This window comes from Entelurus aequoreus, linkage group LG07, assembly GCF_033978785.1.
Source record: "Entelurus aequoreus isolate RoL-2023_Sb linkage group LG07, RoL_Eaeq_v1.1, whole genome shotgun sequence".
Lineage (NCBI taxonomy): Eukaryota > Metazoa > Chordata > Actinopteri > Syngnathiformes > Syngnathidae > Entelurus > Entelurus aequoreus.
Window position 1 is genome coordinate 73,795,719 of NC_084737.1, and position 21,955 is coordinate 73,817,673.

General features: G+C 36.5%; 1 protein-coding gene across 1 annotated transcript in view; it reads right to left on the minus strand.

Moving 5' to 3' along the window:
• The window catches only part of dalrd3 (DALR anticodon binding domain containing 3), a 39,571-nt gene that overhangs the window by 602 nt on the left and 17,014 nt on the right, over positions 1-21,955 (minus strand). The window contains exons 4-14 of the mRNA XM_062052237.1: positions 17,842-18,149; positions 14,090-14,403; positions 13,956-14,014; positions 13,773-13,874; positions 13,639-13,703; positions 13,389-13,447; positions 13,237-13,319; positions 7,241-7,367; positions 4,020-4,078; positions 3,827-3,943; positions 3,685-3,753 (exon numbers count right to left, since the gene is read on the minus strand). Coding sequence (XP_061908221.1) covers positions 3,685-3,753; positions 3,827-3,943; positions 4,020-4,078; positions 7,241-7,367; positions 13,237-13,319; positions 13,389-13,447; positions 13,639-13,703; positions 13,773-13,874; positions 13,956-14,014; positions 14,090-14,403; positions 17,842-18,149 — 1,362 coding nt within the window. The remainder of the gene's footprint in view (positions 1-3,684; positions 3,754-3,826; positions 3,944-4,019; positions 4,079-7,240; positions 7,368-13,236; positions 13,320-13,388; positions 13,448-13,638; positions 13,704-13,772; positions 13,875-13,955; positions 14,015-14,089; positions 14,404-17,841; positions 18,150-21,955) is intronic.

Genomic DNA, 21,955 nt, shown 5'->3' on the forward strand with positions numbered 1-21,955 from the left:
ATCTAAAAGGTGGTGATATGCGACACTACAGATTTTCATTCCGATCCGATACCGAGTAAAATTCAGGCTGGTATGGAATACCGATCCGATACTTTGTGCAAAAATACACGATATGTCGGCTGAAAATGAAAAAGTTGTGTATTTCATATAATATCATATCTCATAACATAAATAGTAGAAGATAGAGTTATATATTTTTTTCTAACTATATATTGAGGCAGTGGTGTGAAAAACAATATAACACAACAGAAAAAACAGCGGACAGAATCAATCATACAAAGTGCACGAAAATGGTGTTTCAAATCAGAAAAAAGGAAAGAAGTAAAATTATTAAAGCATTGAAATTAATTAATTAATAAGAACAACTATTATAATAAAAACTAAATCACAATTTAGCTACAAATTCACATTAACATGAAAATACTGAACATTCGAGGTGGTGGAAATAATCGATTTTTCGATGCATCGCAATTCGGAGATGGACGATTATAAAATTGTTTAATAAACGTCAATAATTGATCATCCATTTATTAATTGTAAATAAAGACTGTGGATGCTTTTAAAAAAGGCTGAAAAACCCACCTTTTTAAAAAAAGCTTTTTTATGGATTTTTATAGATACGCATGCTGGTTCTAGCTATTGGGCTGTTTCTAGTTTTATATGTTATTTATTTTTATTATTATTATTACTTTCTTTTTTTTTTACACTGTGGCACAGTGAGGTTGTTTGCGCAACGTAAAGTGCTTTTTACAAATAAAATCTATTATTATTATTATTATTAAAGTATAGCAGACAGTTCTCAAATTTGGCTGACCGCATCGAGCCACCTCACCGAGAGATCCATCCAGCTCCTTGTTTATAGGGCACTTACGTTGCAGCATTTCACACATTTCTATCAATTTGATAAATGTAATTATAATTAATTTAACTGTTTCGTACTAAAAATGCACTGTTTTTAAAAGTTGCAAGTGATCAACGCTTATTTAGTGAAACGAAAAGAAATGTAAAACTGCATCAATATACATAACCCAAAACCAGTGAAGTTGGCACTTTGTGTAAATTGTAAATAAAAAACAGAATACAATGATTTGCAAATCCTTTACAACTTATTATCAATTAAACAGACTGCAAAGACAAGATACTTAACGTTCGAACTGGAAAACTTTGTTATTTTTTGCAAATATTACCTCATTTGGAATTTGATGCCTGCGACGTGTTTCAAAAAAGCTGGCACAAGTGGCCAAAAAGACTGAGAAAGCTGAGGAATGCTCATCAAACACTTATTTGGAACATCCCACAGGTCAACAGGCTAATTGGTAACAGGTGGGTGCCATGATTGGGTATAAAAGCGGCTTCCATGAAATGCTCAGTCATTCACAAACAAGGACGGGGCGAGGGTCACCACTTTGTGAACAAATGCGTCAACAAATTGTCCAACAGTTTAAGAACAACATTTCTCAACCAGCTATTGCAAGGAATTTAGGGATTTCACCATCTACGGTCCGTAATATCATCAAAAGGTTCAGAGAATCTGGAGAAATCACCGCGCGTAAGCGGCAAGGCCCATGATCTTTGATCCCTCAGGCGGTACTGCATCAAAAAGCGACATCAGTGTGTAAAGGATATCACCACATGGGCTCAGGAACACTTCAGAAAACCACTGTCAGTAACTACAGTTGGTCGCTACATCTGTAAGTGCAAGTTAAAACTCTACTACGCAAAACGAAAGCCATTTATCAACAACACCCAGAAACGCCGCCGGCTTCGCTGGGCCCGAGCTCATCTAAGATGGACTGATGCAAAGTGGAAAAGTGTTCTGTGGTCTGACGACTCTACATTTCAAATTGTTTTTGGAAACTGTGGACGTCGTGTCCTCCGGACCAAAGATGCTGTCTGGCTAGCTGTGTACAAACAAAACATGAAATGTGGGCTAATACTTTACAGATACTGTAATTTGATTGGTCATGTTTATCAGTCAGTACAGATTGGTGTCTTGCCGCATTGTGTTGTGTATTACAAACTAAAACGTGTTTCGTGCTGACGTAGAAGCGAGCTTATCTATTTCCGTAGTTAGCTTTCACGGCTAACACCGCAGCACGCTGATTTGTTAGTACGATAGAAAAACAGTACCTCAGCGTTCGCTCTTACAATAATGTCGCTACGGTTTGGGTATTATACAGGTTACGGAACGTAAATGAAGTATTGTTGACTTTTTGAAAGTGATTTATAGGTAGGATCGATTGCTCCCATTAGCTGCGTTGCTAGCCACCAAGAATGAGCCGATCTTTATACGTTAGAAAGCGAAAAAAAACAACCTTTTGTCTTCTTGTCTCTTATAAGGATTGTGAACGATAGGGAAAAAAATCCAAAACAGTGCAGTTCCCCTTTAAGTAATATGTACAAAAATATGAGATAAACTTCTTAAAATAAATTAAACAATGCAATTTTACATGTTTCAAGTCACATTTGTATGTTCCCTTGTTTTTCTTAATATGCAAATTATTCAATTAGTCTGAGATGGGAACAATTGTAGGTATTGTTTAAGTTTATTTCAAACATGCAAACAGTTACAATATGATACATCATATTTCACATATGTCCCTTTTCTCATTGCAACATGTCCGAAAAGGAGTAGGAAGAAGCAGAGCTTATTTAATCCTACCCCTTTTCAACTTCATAGAAATTACTAACACGTTTGTTCACTTCCTGTTCTCAATTTGTAACACCATCTAATTCAATGGATAACAAATACAACAGTTCTCAGAAATAAATAGTTGAGTAAATTGTGATTGACAAGATAATACAATTTTTCAATAAGATTCAAGATGTTTATCCGGATTCTTTTTCTTTGTACTTTGTAAATACTTTGAGTTTAAACAGTTTCTTAAACAGGGTCACAAATAAGTGTTTTTGACCTTGACTGATACTTAATATTTGGGATGTCCGATAATGGCTTTTTTGCAGATATCTGATATTCCGATATTGTCCAACTCTTAATTACCGATACCGATATCAACCGATACCGATATATCCAGTCGTGGAATTAACCCATTATTATGCCTAATTTGGACAACCTTAGTATGGTGAAGATAAGGTCCTTTTTTAAAAAAATTATAAAATAAAATAAGATAAATAAATTAAAAACATTTTCTTGAATAAAAAAGAAAGCAAAACAATATAAAAACAGTTACATAGAAACTAGTAATGAATGAAAATGAGTAAAATTAACTGTTAAAGGTTAGTACTATTAGTGGACCAGCAGCACGCACAATCATGTGTGCTTACGGACTGTATTCTTTGCAGACTGTATTGATATATAATGTAGGAACCAGAATATTAATAAATGAAAGAAACAACCCTTTTGTGTGAATGAGTGTGAATGAGTGTAAATGGGGGAGGGAGGTTTTTTGGATTGGTGCACTAATTTTAAGTGTATCTTGTGTTTTTTATGTTGATTTAATTTTTAAAAAAATAAAAATTTAAAAAAAAATTTAAACGATATTGATAATTAAAAAAACGATACCGATAATTTCCGATATTACACATCTACTTAATATTTTTTTGCAGTTTGTACATTTAGTAAAGGTGTAATGATGGCAACAACTTGACTGTGGAACAGATTAGTTCGATTTCCAGCCATTATTATGGGAAAAATAGTATACAGAACAACAAACATGGCCTCACCCCCAGTACATGGACTCTGTTGTAATACGAGCTGAAGTCTTTACTGAGAGACACCAGAAACTTGCAGATCTGAGGGGAAAGCAACAACAAAGTTAGTTATGTTACCTACATGGAAAACACCAGCACGAGGTTCCCATTCCACCTGCTCCGTTTTAAGGTTGACTCTAGCCCCGCCTCCTTCACAGTCTAACGCCTGCCCTGATTGGTCCAGCAGCTCAGAAAAGGGAATGAGGTAATTGAAGAGGAGGAGCCACTCGCCCTGCACGACAACAACGACAAAAAGCCCACAATATAGAAAAAGAGTAAAGGACACTTTGAAATAAATAAAATGTCACCTCTTCTTTGAGGGCTGAGAAGTCCAGTTCTGAACCATCTGGGATTTCTGGGTACAGACCTGATGACAGGAAGTGAAATAAAACACAATGCAAAAAAATATGTGGTTTCCTTCAAGATAAAAGTACACAACATTGATAAAAACAATATTTTTGTTGATGCAAATATTCCGATATCTGGCACATACCTGAATAACATGATCAGTAGTATGCACATTGATGCGCTAATAATTTAGCCATTGTTAGTGTTGCGTCTGACCAGTCTTCCTCTCAGGGAAATAAAGTCACTGGTCAATCCCAAATTCTTTCAGATGACATACACGCAGAGTAAGAAGGACCATCAAGACAGAATAGGAATATTATCAAGTTTTACTAAAGCTTTAGGAGACCAGTCCTACAGTGCGCTAATACCAGCATCTAGAAGAGGTCTGAAAATCAAACGGGAAGAGACAACTTACTGAATACGAAAACAGCCCCCCCCCCTGCCCAGAAAAGAATACAGCCTCTTTGTTCTAATACTGATAAGGTAAAAAGGGAGTACAACAACTCCTACATTCCAACGCTTCAAGGTAAGGCACACAGTTTACTTGCAGACATAAGATACAAGCAAAAAGAGTACACATGGGAAAATATTAGCTGCTTCAAACAGGACTATGAATAAAGAAATAACTCTTAAAAATATATGCATTCTCCAAATTAGCAAACACAATGCAATTAGCTCCTGTTTAAAGGCCTACTGAAAGCCACTACTATCGACCACGCAGTCTGATAGTTTATATATCAATGATGAAATCTTAACATTGCAACACATGCCAATACGGCCGGGTTAACTTATAAAGTGCAATTTTAAATTTCCCGGGAAATATCTGTCTGAGAACGTCTCGGTATGATGACGTATGCGCGTGACGTCACGACGGCAACGGAAGTATTCGGACCCAATGTGTCACCATACAAACTGCTCTGTTTTCATCGAACAATTCCACAGTATTCTGGACATCTGTGTTGGTGAATCTTTTGCAATTTGTTTAATGGACAATGGAGACTGCAAAGAAGAAAGTTGTAGGTGCGATCGGTGTATTAGCGGCTGGCTGCAGCAACACCAACACCAGGAGGTTGTGTTGTGTTTGAGCTGGATAGCAGACGCACTACCGTGAGTACAGCTTTGGCTTCCAAACATTTGATCACTTGCCCATACGTGCGTGTCGCTATGTGCATGTCACGTACGTAACTTTGGGGAAATATATGTTTTGTGCCGACTCTGATGGCGGCCGGGGTGTCGTCAAAAGCTACAACGCCCGCCGCCGCTCCGTAGCTAAATTAGCTTCAATTGTTAAGCTTCGCCAAGCTGGAAATTATTAACCGTGTATTTACATGTTCATGATTTAATAGTATTGTTGATTTTCTGTCTATCCTTCCAGTCAGGGGCCTATTTCTTTTGTTTCTATCTGCATTTAAGCACGATGCTATCACGTTAGCTCCGTAGCTAAAGAGCTTCAACAATGTATTGTCGTGGAGATAAAAGTCACTGTGAATGTCCATTTCGCGTTCTCGACTCTCATTTTCAAGAGGATATAGTATCCGAGGTGGTTTAAAATACAAATCCGTGATCCACAATAGAAAAAGGAGAGAGTGTGGAATCCAATGAACCCTTGTACCTAAGTTACGGTCAGAGCGAAAAAAGATACACCCTGCACTGCCTCTCTAGTCCTTCACTCTAACGTTCCTCATCCACGAATCTTTCATCCTCGCTCAAATTAATGGGGTAATCGTCGCTTTCTCGGTCCGAATCTCTCTCGCTCCATTGTAAACAATGGGGAAATGTGAGGAATCCTTCCTCCTGTGACGTCACGCTACTTCCGGTATAGGCAAGGCTTTTTTTTAATCACTGACCAAAAGTTGCGAACTTTATCGTCGTTGTTCTATACCAGGGGTCGGCAACCTTTACCACTCAAAGAGCCATTTTGGCAAGTTTCACAAATTAAAGAAAGTAATGGGAGCCACAAAAATTTTTTTTAAATGAAAAACACTGCATACAAAGCTTAAATGCTTTGTGCTATGTTAACTAGGGGTCTCCGACACACGCACCAGCACGCACTTTAATGTGGAAATTTGATGTTAATGCAGCCCGCAAGTTTTGAACTAATGGCGCTTGATAGCGTCATACTTGCCAACCCTCTCAAATATCAGAGCGTGATGACACTGCAATTGGCGCCCTCTACAGTCTGCCCTAACAGTGTACCTGCTCGACCACACGTAGAATGCAATTTCAGCTTGCTCACGTAAGTGACAGCAAGGCGTACTAACTCAGCAGCCACACATCTTACACTGACGGTACCAATACCCAGAATCCCATGCAGCCCTAACTCTTCCGCTCAACCAACGCACGGAGAGGGGGGCGGGGGGGGGGGGGGGGGGTTGATGTGTGGGGGGATGTGGCTGCATGGGATTCTGGGTAATGGTTGTGTTGTGTTTATGTTGTGTTACGGTGGGATGTTCTCCAGAAATGTGCTTTTCATTCTTTTTTGGTGTGGGTTCACAGTGTGGCGTATATTTGTAACGTAACAATGTTAAAGTTGTTTGATACGGCTACCGTCAGTGTAAGCTGTGTGGCTGATGAGTAAGTATGCTTTGCTGTCTCCTGTGTGTGCAAGTAATAACAACATGCAACATGTGGCTGGACTGGTACGCTGTATGTAAATGCTATAGAGGACAATTACTGCAATGCAATTAGGGCACGCCCTTTATTTAGTAATTAGAGTGTAAATAGGACTATTTTTTCCCTGGGAGTAATTTATGAGAGACACTGACATCCATAAATCTCCTGGGAAAATCGGGGGGGTCGGCATGTATGTAGCTGAGCCGCATCAGAGTGGTCAAGGAGCCGCATGCGGCTCCGGGGCCGCGGGTTGCCGACCCCTGTTCTATACTAAATCCTTTCAGCAAAAATATGGCAATATCGCGAAATGATCAAGTATGACACACAGAATGGATCTGCTATTCCCGTTTAAATTAAAAAAATTCATTTCAGTAGGCCTTTAAAGTAAGATAAATAATGAATGAATGAATGTTACCTCCTCTCTAAATGACAATAATACGGGTTTATTAATTAGTGAGTGAAGTGAGGCTGTGCTACTTCCTGTCATTCGAGTACATCTTTTCTTGTTGTCGTTTGCTACAAACAGCGCCAATTGTGTCAAAATGTGGATTCCCGGGACCGCTCTCACCTTTCTCCACTCCTCTATCGTAGCTGTCAAATAGCGTGTGCAGTCGGGCGCAGTTGTACATCACAAACACTCCTCCTCGCGGCCCTTTAGTGGACACGCCCCCTTCCCTTTGGACGTCCAGAGTCACCTAAACACACCACCAATCCATTCAATCAATCATAACAATCAGTATCAATCAAAACGCTGCCCGTCATGGCGGCAATGTGGCTGCATGCACACAAGCATCGTGTACAATAGACGTCTGATGTATGTAATATACAAGTAAAAAATGGAAATTGATTTAAAATGTACTTGTCTCATTATAGTACATTATAACAATTAGTAAAAAAAAAAAGTAAAGTTACTCAAAAAAAGAGGTTGAAATGTGAAATGTTCAAACAAATGTGTTTGAATATTGTGATCAAACATATTTTGCTTTTTAGTTGTTACGTCTTGAAATAATTGAGACAAAAAAGGATCAAACTACTTTGCAGCGACCAGTAATTCATTGATCAAAGCCTGACTAGTTTTCTCAAAGATGCAAACAGGAAGTACATGTTCAAACAAAAATGGCAGCTTGTTTTTTAATTATTTCTGACAAAGAATTCTGCAATATTGTAAAAAAAACAAACAGTGAATGGAGTGAGGTTCCCCAAGTTAGCGCATGTGCCAAGGTTTTCCCTGACAGTTTGGTCAAGTTTTAGTTTTCCTCTGCGTTTGTCTTAGTTTCCTGTCTTTAGTTCCTGTCAGCACTCTTATTTTGGTTATTTCCTGATTATCTCCCTGAGTGTTTTGTCCCCTCAGCTGTGGCTGATTGGCACCTGGCCACACCTGGTGCCAGTCAGCCAGCTGCTATTTAAACCTGTCCTGCCCTCCAGTCACGGTTGGATTATTGTCATTGTAGTGTTTACCTGAATGTCACTTGTACCTGTAGCTTCTACCTATTTGTCGTAGCTCCGTCTACTTTTGTCCACTCCGCTTTAGTCATAGTTCCTTCGTGTCACAGTAAGTGTTTTTGTTTATTGTCCACAGTTAGCCTTTGTGCTATTTTAGTTTATAGCCTGGTTTGTTCTCCGCCTTGTGCGCGCCTTTTGTTTGTTCCCTTTTGTTTGTTTTTTGCTATAGAGCTGAATTAAATCATGTTTTCCTGTTCGACGCCTGCCATCATCGCTGCATCTTGGGGTTCGTCACCTACAAACTGACAGCATGGTTGCTATGTTCACACTTAAGATTTTATTTTTATTTTCTACACTTTTGAACAAAAATAAGCAGAGTATTTTATTTGTTCTTACGTTTGCATGTGAAGATGTTTAGCTCAAAACCTCAGATTACGATGTTTTTCTTTTCATCGTTTTATCGTCATTGTTTTTGTTTGGGTTGAAACAAAGCACTTGATAGATTTTTGATTAACAAAATAATTAGTTGCATGTTATACCAACATCCCTCTCTCTTATTGGTAAGAGTAATACAATGAATAAATAGAATTGTTGCATGTTGTACTAACAACGCCCTTCTCTCTTCTTGGTAAAAAGTATTTAATAAAATAAAATAAAATAAAACAATAAATAAGTCAATAGATAAATAACTACATTGAATTATTGCATTTTGTATAGTAACATCCCTTTCGCTTCTAGGTAAAAATATTAAAAACAAAAACAATAGATAAACCATTAGATAAATACCTAAATAAATAAATAACTACATTGAATTGTTGCATTTTATATGGTAACATCTAGGGATGATGTTTGATAAGAAATTATCGAGTTCGAATCCTCTTATCGAACCGATTCCTTATCGATTCTCTTATCGAGTCCAGATAGGTTGCTGTATATGGAAAAAAACACAATATTTGGTTTAACAAAAGCTCACTTTTATTATATAAGAAAACAATTTAATCTAAAAAATAAATAAATATTGACTGTTGCCCCCCTAAAAAAAAAAAAAAAAAAATATTGACTGTTGTTACCCAAAGTATATTAAGTGGGATTTTTCAGAAAAACAAATATATAAGGTAACACAAAAACAACCTGTCTCTGTGATCACTATAGGTGTATAAATAATACTAGTGTTAAATAAAATCAGTCCCTTGGGCACAAAACTGGAAATAATGCAGCTCTCCAAAAAGTGCAATTCTGCTGCTATTTGACATAACCGTTTGTTATGATGCTTTGACATTTTTGCACTTTATTTCTTTATGAAAGAAAATTCTATGAAGAGAAAAGTTGTTTGCAAATGTGGTTACAATGCTAAAAAATGAAAAGTTAAAGCTAAAAAAAGAAATACACTTTATTGAGTTAAGATTATTTCTTTATAGGGGGAAAGATGTATGAGCTAGGGAATATAACAACTACACTACCCATCATGCAACGGGAGTGACGAGCATGCGCGGTAGCCCCGAAAAGTGTTGTTGCATGTCGTCACCCGTGAAAGTAAACGTCAAGAACTCAGCCAACACGCCTCGTCTGCATTATTTATAATTAGACAGACAACACATATACAGTGTGATTTTGTTTTGTTTACAAGGAAAGAAAAACAAAAGTTGAAAAAGGGAGATCATGTCATATATGTTGTATATATATATGTATGTGCTGCGGTTGCTATAAGAACGTTGCGACAGCTGCCGTAAAGGAGGTGCGTTGCTATGTTTCCGGTTGGTCGTAAAAGTGTTCGTCATGTGTTTGTAGTCTGCTCAAATCTCCCAGTAAAGTTATTCATTGGATTATACCTTTTGTTTTGAACTTTATTACACCTTGGAGCACTTTTTCCCGTCCATTTTTTTCCTGCTTTCCCTATCTGCGCCTAATGACTGAGCTACGTGACTGATTTCTTGTGATGTCACACGGAGCATTTCTGGTCGGGACGGGATTCGTTCCGAGGGGTTCGAATATAGAACCAACTCTTTTTCTTTACTATAGTGGTCTCGATAACGGGTACCGGTTTTTAAAAAGAGATTCGAGTCCGAGGACTCGGTTCTTTTCTTATCGAACAACCGGGAAAACCGGTTTCGAGTATCATCCCTAGTAACATCCCTTTCTCTTGTAGGTAAAAATATTAAAAACAAAAACAAATAAAACATTACATAGATAGATAAATAAATAAATAAATAACTACCGTATTTTCCGGATTATAGGGCGCACCTTCAATGAATGGCCTTTTTTAAAACTTTGTTCATATATAAGGCGCAACCGCATTATAAGGCGCATAGAATAGACGCTACAGTAGAGGCTGGCGTTACGTTATGCATCCATTAGATGGAGCTGCGCTAAAGGGAATGTCAACAAAACAAATAGGGATTGTACTGACACTTCTACTTGCTGCTCTCTGTTCAACAACCCACTGTTCCAGTTTGTCCCCCAACTGTAGCCATCTCGCTTTGTTCCCTCGGAAACTCTGTTTAGTCTTCTTTACTTGGCGCAGGTCATCATGTTGCTTCCTCCACTTCCGCACCATTGATTCGTTAACGTTAAATTCTCTCGCTGCTGCTCTATTCCCGTGTTCTACTGCGTGACTGATCGCCTTGAGTTCAAACTCTGCGTCGTAAACGTGTCTCTTAATAGGAGCCATTTTGGGGTCTTTACATAAAGTTTAGGTCTCGCAATTACGGGACTTCATTTTCCCCTAAGCAGTCACCGACTTCATTTTCCCCCGTAGAAGAAGCGCTTCTTCTTCTACGGTAAGCAGCCGTAGAAGGGGGGAAATGAAGTCGGCGTAGTTACCGTAGTTGCGAGACCTGTTGTGGCTCAATATTGGTCCATATATAAGGTGCACCGGATTATAAGGCGCACTGTCAGCTTTTGAGGAAATTGGAGGTTTTTAGGTGCGCCTTATAGTGCGTAAAAAAAGGTACATTTAATTGTAGCATAGACATCCATTGCTCTTCTTGGTTAAAAAAAAAAAAAAAATCTAAAAAATAACAATATATCAATAAAAATTAGAGATGTCCGATAATTTTTAAAATGTAATATCGGAAGTTATCGGTATCGTTTTTTTTATTATCGGTATCGTGTTGTTTTTTTTGTTTTAATTTTTTTATTAAATCAACATAAAAAACACAAGATACACTTACAATTAGTGCACCAACCCAAAAAACCTCCCTCCCCCATTCACACAAAAGGGTTGTTTCTTTCTGTTATTAATATTCTGGTTCCTACATTATATATCAATATATATCAATACAGTCTGCAAGGGATACAGTCCGTAAGCACACATGATTGTGCGTGCTGCTGCTCCACTAATAGTACTAACCTTTAACAGTGAATTTTACTCATTTTCATTAATTACTAGTTTCTATGTAACTGTTTTTATATTGTTTTACTTTCTTTTTTATTCAAGAAAATGTTTTTAATTTATTTATCTTATTTTATTTTATTAATTTTTTTTAAAAAAGGACCTTATCTTCACCATACCTGGTTGTCCAAATTAGGCATAATAATGTGTTAAAGGCCTACTGAAATGATTTTTTTTTATTCAAACGGGGATAGCAGATCCATTCTATGTGTCATACTTGATCATTTTGCGATATTGCCATATTTTTGCTGAAAGGATTTAGTATAGAACAACGTCGATAAAGTTCGCAACTTTTGGTCTCTGATAAAAAAAAACCTTGCCCCTACCGGAAGTAGCGTGACGTTGTCAGTTGTTCACTCCCTCATATTTTCCTATTGTTTTCAACGCAGCTAGAGCTTTTCGGACCGTGAAAGTGACGATTACCCCATTAATTTGAGCGAGGATGAAAGATTAGTGGACGAGGAACGTTAGAGTGACGGACTAGAATGCAGTGAAATACATATTTTTTTTCGCTCTGACCGTAACTTAGGTACAAGCTGGCTCATTGGATTCCTCACTCCCTCCTTTTTCTATTGTGGATCACGGATTTGTATTTTAAACCACCTCGGATACTATATCCTCTTGAAAATGAGAGTCGAGAATGCGAAATGGACATTACAGTGCCTTTTATCTCCACGACAATAAATCGACGAAGCTCTTTAGCATCTTTAGCATGAGCTAACGTGATAGCATCTGTCTCAAATGCAGATAGAAACAAAATAAATAAATCCCTGACTGGAAGGATAGACAGAAGATCGACAATACTATTAAACCATGTACATGTAACTACACGGTTAATAGATCTCAGCCTGGCAAAGCTTAACAATGCTGTTGCTAACGACGCTAAGGCTAACTTAGCAACCGGAGCTCACAGAGCTATGATAAAAACATTAGCGCTCCACCTACGCCAGCCAGCCCTCATCTGCTTGGCTCAGCAACACCTGTGCTCACCTGCGTTCCAGCGATTGACGGCGCGACGAAGGACTTCACCGGATCATCCGTGCGGTGGGTCTGCTAGCATCGGCTAGGCGTCTGCTAGCATCGGCTAGGCGTCTGCTATCCGAGTAAGTGGTCCTTGTGTTGCTACAGCCACCTACAACGTTCTTCTTTGCAGCCTCCATTGTTCATTAAACAAATTGCAAAAGATTCACCAACACAGATGTCCAGTATACTGTGGAATTATGAAATGAAAACAGAGCTTTTTTGTATTGTATTCAATGGAGAAGGCATACCTCTGTTCCTCGGGCTACGTCACGCGCATACGTCATCCTTCGAAGGCTTATTTAACCGGAAGTGTGGCGGGAAATTTAAAATTGCACTTTATAAGTTAACCCGGCCGTATTGGCATGTGTTGCAATGTTAAGATTTCATCATTGATGTATAAACTATCAGACTGCGTGGTCGGTAGTAGTGGCTTTCAGTAGGCCTTTAATTCCACGACTGTATATATCAGTATCGGTTGATATCAGTATCGGTAATTAAAGAGTTGGACAATATCGGAATATCGGCAAAAAGCCATTGTCGGACATCCCTAATAAAAATAATACATAAAATCACTAATAAGAAAAAAATGAAATAATACACATTAAATGTGATATAAAAATGTTATTAAAAATAAACAACATGTGTTCAGTATTTTCAATCTTCTAAACAAGAAAAGTTTGTTGCTATATGTTGCATGTCAGACTCACAGGACTGGTGTGGACGGTGGATAGCAGCTCGAATCTGATTGTAGCAGAGGTCATCACCCTGATGATGTCATCCCATGTCTGACCTACATGGGGTGAAGGAAAAACTGTACTTAATTCTAATGAGGAATGTTATTAGTCACAGACACACGCACCTTCTACTTGATCTCCATACTTCATCTCGGAGGCCTCCTTCATTTGACCTCTTCTCAGTCTGTGAGAAGGACAAGACGGGGGAAAAAAAAACACTCACTGAGTTCATGTCAAAAAGCAGAGCAGACATCAGCTTGTGTCCTCTAGAATGATTTGAATTGCATTTGCATGTTATTGTTTTTTAATGACACCTAATGGAGATTTGTGCAGGGAGGGAAAAACGCCACGGATGAAGATGGCGGAGTATCTTACTGCAGGTACTGTGCAGCGGAGAGCTGAGAAGCAGGAGTCTTCACAGGCCCACACACCAGATGTCTCTGCAAACACCGGCGAGAGAGCAGGTAAAAATAGTAACACGAGCCAGTAGCTCGTGTGTGCGTGGTTACCTGTGTGTGCGTCGCTCCGCTGGCTCGCCACAGCATCGCTATCTGCTGCTGGCGGAACTCATCCTGACAGGAGGTCACGTGCAAGGCGGTCGCCATGGCGACCTGCGGGGGTAAAAAAAAAAAAGTTGTTTCTGAAAAGTGTGGCAGTCATTCATGCGACATTGTGATGGTGTGACTTCCTACGGTGCAGTCCGCTGTGGCCAAGTCCAGCTGTGCCAGGTGGGAGACACTGTCTCTGTGTACTGAGACACACACAGCAACACTATTTGGCACGCATAAACCTACTAAAATATCACGGATTTATCCATCCGTCTCACCTGTGCATGTTCCCAGGCTGGGATCGTATCCTTGCAGCCCCTCGTCCTGAAACACTCGCTTCAAGTTAACCCTGACCGCCGCTTCGTTTTCGCCCTCGTCCGCCTTCTTCCTCCCTCGCCCTGCGCCGGTCCTCCTGCCTCTCTCCGTTTCTCTCTCTCTGTACGCGGACTTCTCCAACGCTTCCTGGATCTTCTCCTCGCGCTCCTCGTTGGTCCAGTCGGCCGGGCACGTGGGCCAGTCGATGCCCAGAGTGCGGAGGAAGTTGACCATGTCGCTGTCTTCCGGGAGCACGGGGCAGAGGGACACCGAAAATCTGATAAAGAGTGCAGAACTGGTTGGAAATTTCACAAAAAATATTGGAAATATTTCCAAAGAGCCGCCTAAATACATAAATAAATATATATTTAAATCGGTATACTGTAATGTAAGAATTCTGTATCACATAAGAAAACTGCCATACAACAACAACATTAATAATAATAATAAAAGTAAGGGCAAAATGTTAAAGAAGAAAATAATACATATGACAAACAAAAATATCTATGTTTACGATAATCATTTATCAATATTAGTAAATGCAAAAAGATATACAATGCAGTATGTATTCTAATGTTACTATTTTATCATCTGATCTATATTATTACTAATTCATTCAATTGTATGCATACAGTATTACCTACGGTTTTTAATTAGGGATGTCCGATAATGGCTTTTTGCCGATATCCGATATGCCGATATTGTCCAACTCTTTAATTACCGATACCGATATCAACCGATATATACAGTCGTGGAATTAACACATTATTATGCCTAATTTGGACAACCAGGTATGGTGAAGATAAGGTACTTTTTAAAAAAATGAATCAAATAAAATAAGATAAATAAATTAAAAACATTTTCTTGAATAAAAAAAGAAAGTAAAACAATATAAAAACAGTTACATAGAAACTAGTAATTAATGAAAATTTGTAAAATTAACTGTTAAAGGTTAGTATTATTAGTGGAGCAGCAGCACGCACAATCATGTGTGCTTACGGACTGTATCCCTTGCAGACTGTATTGATATATAATGTAGGAACCAGAATATTAATAACAGAAAGAAACAACCCTTTTGTGTGATTGAGTGTGAATGGGGTGGGTTGGTGCACTAATTGTAAGTGTATCTTGTGTTTTTTATGTGGATTTAATTTTTTTTTTTAAAATTTAAATTAAATTTAAAAAAAAAAACGATACGGATAATAAAAACACGATCCCGATAATTTCCGATATTACATTTTAACGCATTTATCGGCCGATAATATCGGCAGACCGATATTATCGGACATCTCTATTTTTAATACTATTATTTCAATAGTGTCTTCAAAGAACAGTCTCAAAATATTTTTTCACACATTTTCCATCAAAAAATTGCAAAAACATGAGCTTTTTACTTTAATTCAGAGCCAAAAAAATGGGCTTAATAATATTAAACTATTAAAACAATAATAATGAATGTTGATAAAGACTAAAGAAAAAGTGCTGATGTCTGCAATCATAAAAAGCAGTGTTTCCCACACATTCATTTATTTGTGGCGGCCCGCCACGAAAGAATTACGTCCGCCACAAATAAAATAAAAATACAACTTTTTTTTTTTTTGTCCTGTCCAGCAAATCACATAGTTGATGTAGATGCCCATATAGGCTGTTCAGATTTACTTTACAAAAGAGAAGTGTAGGATACTTCTCTTGTTGCCTTATTTGTATTTGACCACTACTGTTTTCTGTTTATTTGTTACTGACTGTGGCAGGACACCTCTGCCTCTGTTTCACTTTATGTTGCTGGTAAATAATATGGTTGTAGTAGTAGGCTAAAGTTAAATTATTTAGTATGCACTAATTAAAGGGGCAGAGCTTTAAGAGACATTTTAGCTTTTATATTTTATAAGATATATTTTTTGTAAGAACCACAATTAATAAATATATTTCAGTGAATAACTTATTGTTCAAATCTGTATATAAATATGTACATAAAGTGTTGTAATTATATTGTAAAATGGATGGATGGATGGATGGACGTTTAAAACAAAACTGTTATTATTAATTAGTGAGTATACATTTTTTATGCCTTTTTAGAGAAAATAATATCATTGTACTAAATTATGCAAATTACTCGATGATGTCATGGTGACCACGCCCATCGCCACGCCCATAACCACGCCCCCACCGCCACAGGTTTCTTGGCAGTTTATGGGAAACACTGAAAAGGGACTATACAACAACAATAATTATAATAAAAAAATAAAAATAAGAGAAAGATGACAAGAGGACATATTATATTATAATAGATATGAGAAACAAATGCATCTACAATTAGAATAATCATTTATCAACATCAGTATATGCAAAACGGATATCATAAAATGCAGTATATATTCTAATGTTACAATTTTATCATCTGATTTATAATATACAACCAATTGACTCATTTGTATGCATTCAGAATCTAAAACTGTTCAAACTGTTTATTTTATGAAGAGTCACAATTTACTTTCAAAATATTCAAATATATATATAAATATTCAAATACATATGAATACAGTCAGAATATTTTTTCACAAATTTTCCATTGAAAATATGCATATTATTAGCTTTTTACTTTCATTTAAAGCTCAAAAGGTTTAATAATATTATAAATTATTTAAATAATGTTTTATTAATGTTGATAAAAACGAATGAAAACGCACTGATGTCAGGAATCATGAAAGGGACTATGCAACAACAGTAGTAATAATCCTTTAAACATAAAAATAAGACTAAGATGATGGATAGGAGTACATATCCTATTATAATAGATGTAAAAAATAAATGCATCTACATTTAGGATAATAATTTATCAATATTAGTATATGCAAAAACATATTATAAAATGCAGTATATATTCTAATGTTACTATTTCATCATCTGATATATATTACCAATTCCTTCAATTGTATGCATACAGTATTTCAAACTGTTTTAAATATTATTTCAACAGTTTCTTTTATGAAGAGTTTCAATTGTCAACATTTTCAAATATATATAAATATTCAAAAGTATGTAGATATAGATATTTTTTCACACATTTTCAATTTTAAAAAGTGCATATTATTAGCTTTTTTTACTTTAATTCAGTGCCAAAAAAGGTCTAATAATAGTATAAAATATATTTTTAAATGTTGATAAAAACTAATGAAAAAGGGCTGATGTCAGGAATCATTAAAGGGACTATCCAATAATAATTTAAAAAAAATAAGAGTAAGGTGATAGACAAGAATATACAATATGCGATTATAATAGACATGAAATAGAAATGCATCTACATTTAGGATAATCATTTATCAATAATTGTATATGCAAAAATGTATCATAAAATGCAGTATATATTCTAATGTTACCAAATTATAATCTGATAGATATTTATTTCCAGTCCATTCAACTGTATGCATATAGTATTTTAAACTATATTTACCATTATTGTAAGAGTTTTTTTTATGAAGAGTCGCAATTTAATGTAAAGTCAAAATATTTTTTCACTTTTTTTTCCATCAAAACAATGACATAGTTTTAGGTTCTCACTTTAATTAAGAGTCAAAACAACATCTAATATTATTATAAACTGCGGGTTAAAAAATAAAATAAATATTGATTAAAAAAATTAGGAAAAAGTGCTGACGTGCGGAATTACGAACGGGAATGTAATAAATATTTACTGTACCAGCATTGACTGACTCACCCTTGCCCTCTCAACAGTGCCCCCATGTGGTCAGCCAACAGAATGGTCCTCAGCTGACCCAGAGTGAGGCTGTCAGGAGTAGGAGGGTTGGGTTTAGGGTGTAGGGCGGGACAGTTGAGCACCACACAGCCCTGCCTCGGGGCACTGGGCGCCAGGTACTCTGTGGCGCCGCCCGCCAGCACGGCCCTGAAAGCGGCGGCCCGGTCCACCCTCACCCTCAGACCTTCATCCATCACCTCTCCACCCGCCACTGGGAGGACGCCGCGGCCGCACACTGACAGCACCCTGGTCATCACTGCTGGAGGAACCTAAGAAGACATTGGATTATTAATACAAAGCTTTGCTTCTTTCTACTCCTTTTCGAGCATGTAAAAAGAAATGGAAAATATGTGATGTATCATGTTGAAACTGCATTCATGTTCGAAATAAACTTCAATCAAATCAAATACTGTATGACAGTTCAGAATGTTACAGAACACGACTGTCAGAATAATTGTATCTAAGTTATCACGTTTCAATGAGTTCCCGGCGAGCAGACAAAAGCTGTCTTTGGTTTTACCAATCGAAAGGCTTGTAAAACTCCACTGTGTAGGATGGGAAGCGGCATGAAGGTGTTGGTTTCTTTGATGTATTGTAATCCACAGGAAGATTCTGTCCTGACCCGAGATCTACAAAGAGGAGAGGAAACAGGGCCTGACCCCCACTCCGGGCACCATTACTTTGAACTGTTTTGTAACCAAAGGCGACGGCTGTTTACGACCCCCTTCCTTTAGAAACAGCTGTTGCCATGTAACCAGGGAAAGTCCAAATAAAAGAGGAGGCGTACAATCTTTCGTCAGAGCGTGGTGGGAGACTGTGCAAGAGTACAGCCCAGACGTTTCTCCACAATTGAGCTAAATTGAATTCTGTCTCTGTTTAATTCCTTGCTTCTTTGTCTGTTTAATAGATGTCATCAGTGTTTGAACCTGACAACGACTGTCTGATCCCCACTCTCCTCACTGTAATTATATTTCACTTTTAATGAACATATTTACACAATATGAATGTTAAAATGTGACCTAAAACATGCCTGTATGTTTAGGAAAGGTTTTATGATGGTGACCATTTGACTTTTGAACAAAATAATTCACTTTACATTGTTCTGTTGGAGAAAATTGTGCAAGTGCACTTAATGCTGTCTACACACACACACACACACACACACACACACACACACACACACACACACACGCACACATGGTTGTAGCTGTGCGTGACTGTCTGACCCATATTGTGATCGCCACCGATGGCTTCATAATTATCGCCTCCGGCTGACTGTCTGGTCCGGTCGATCCTGATGGAACATGTACTTAATCATTTGGACTTGAATGTTTTTCTTATTAGAGAAGGATCAAATCCACAAAATATACTTCATATTTGATAGTTCAATGTCGAGAAAAAATAGCATATTTTTACAGCAATTTTTTTTGTGTGAGTTAAATCTGATACTGTAGAAAAAATATTATATGAAAATCAGTGCTGCCAATCATTGATGTATCCCAGAGACTAATAATAAAAGTAATGAGAAAATAGTCCTGGAAATATATTATAGGGTTTGTAAATTACATTAGTTTTTACAACATTATTTTTTGATGTGTGTAGTGTTTTAGGTCTTGTCTTAAGACCCACTTTTATTCTCTGGCTTTTAACACTATGTGAGTTGTGTGCTCCTCTGTGTTATATATATATATATATATATATATATATATATATATATATATATATATATATATATATATATATATATATATATATATATATACACTACCGTTCAAAAGTTTGGGGTGACATTGAAATGTCCTTATTTTTGAAGGAAAAGCACTGTACTTTTCAATGAAGATAACTTTAAACTAGTCTTAACTTTAAAGAAATACACTCTATACATTGCTAATGTGGTAAATGACTATTCTAGCTGCAAATGTCTGTTTTTTGGTGCAATATCTACATAGGTGTATAGAGGCCCATTTCCAGCAACTATCACTCCAGTGTTCTAATGGTACAATGTGTTTGCTCATTGGCTCAGAAGGCTAATTGATGATTAGAAAACCCTTGTGCAATCATGTTCACACATCTGGAAACAGTTTAGCTCGTTACAGAAGCTACAAAACTGACCTTCCTTTGAGCAGATTGAGTTTCTGGAGCATCACATTTGTGGGGTCAATTAAACGCTCAAAATGGCCAGAAAAAGAGAACTTTCATCTGAAACTCGACAGTCTATTCTTGTTCTTGGAAATGAAGGCTATTCCACTAAATTATTTGGGTGACCCCAAACTTTTGAACGGTAGTGTATATATATATATATTTATATATTAGAGATGCCCGATAATGGCTTTTTTGCCGATATCTGATATTACGATAAAGTCCAACTCTTAATTACCGATCCGATATCAACCGATACTGATATATACAGTCGTGGAATTAACACATTATTATGCCTAATTTGGACAACCAGGTATGGTGAAGATAAGGTACTTTTTTTTTTAAATTATAAAATAAAATAAATTAATTAAAAACATTTTCTTTAATAAAAAAGAAAGTAAAACAATATGAAAACAGTTACATAGAAACTAGTAATTAATGAAAATGAGTAAAATGAACTGTTAAAGGTTAGTACTATTAGTGGAGCAGCAGCACGCACAATCATGTGTGCTTACGGACTGTATCCCTTGCAGACTGTATTAATATATATTGATATATAATGTAGGAACCAGAATATTAATAACAGAAAGAAACAACCCTTTTGTGTGAATGAGTGTAAATGGGGGAGGGAGGTTTTTTGGGTTGGTGCACTAATTGTAAGTGTATCTTGTGTTTTTTATGTTGATTTAATAAAAAGAAAAATAATAATAATAATAATTTTAAAAAAACATACAGGTAATTTCCGATATTAAATTTTTTTAACGCATTTATCGGCCTGCCGATATTATCGGACATGTCTAGTATTTATGATACTCTAACGTCCAAAATACACAAATGAAAGAAAATTCAGCAAAAATATGTAAATATTGAGAAATTTATGAATAGGGATGTCCGATAATGGCTTTTTGCCGACATCCGATATTGTCCAACTCTTTAATTACCGATACTGATATCAACCGATACCGATATCAACCGATACTGATATATACAGTCATGGAATTAACACATTATTATGCCTAATTTGGACAACCAGGTATGGTGAAGATAAGGTCCTTTTAAAAAAAAATTATAAAATAAAATAAATTAATTAAAAACGTTTTCTTGAATAAAAAAAGAAAGTAAAACAATATAAAAACAGTTACATAGAAACTAGTAATTAATGAAAATGAGTCAAATTAACTGTTAAAGGTTAGTACTATTAGTGGACCAGCACAATCATGTGTGCTTACGGACTGTATCCCTTGCAGACTGTATTGATATATATTGATATATAATGTAGGAAGCAGAATATTAATAACAGAAAGAAACAACCCTTTTGTGTGAATGAGTGTAAATGGGGGAGGGAGGTTTTTTGGGTTGGTGCACTAATTGTAAGTGTATGTTGTGTTTTTTATGTTGATTTAATAAAAATAAAAAATAATAATAATTTTAAAAAACCATACAGATAATTTCCGATATAAATTTTTTTAACGCATTTATCGGTAGTATTTATGATACCGTTACCTCCAAAATACACGAATGAAAGAAAATTCAGAAAAAATATGTACATTTTGAGGCATTTATGAATAGGGATGTCCGATAATGGCTTTTTGCCGATATCCAATATTCCGATATTGTCCAACTCTTTAATTACCGATACCGATATCAACTGATACCGATATCAACCAATGCTGATATATACAGTCGTGGAATTAACACATTATCATGCCTAATTTGGACAACCAGGTATGGTGAAGATAAGTTACTTTTTTTTTTTTAATTATAAAATAAAATAAATTAATTAAAAACATTTTCTTGAATAAAAAAGAAAGTACAACAATATAAAAACAGTTACATAGAAACTAGTAATGAATGAAAATGAGTAAAATTAAATAATAATAATAATAATTTAAATGGGGGAGGGAGGTTTTTTGGGTTGGTGCACGAATTGTAAGTG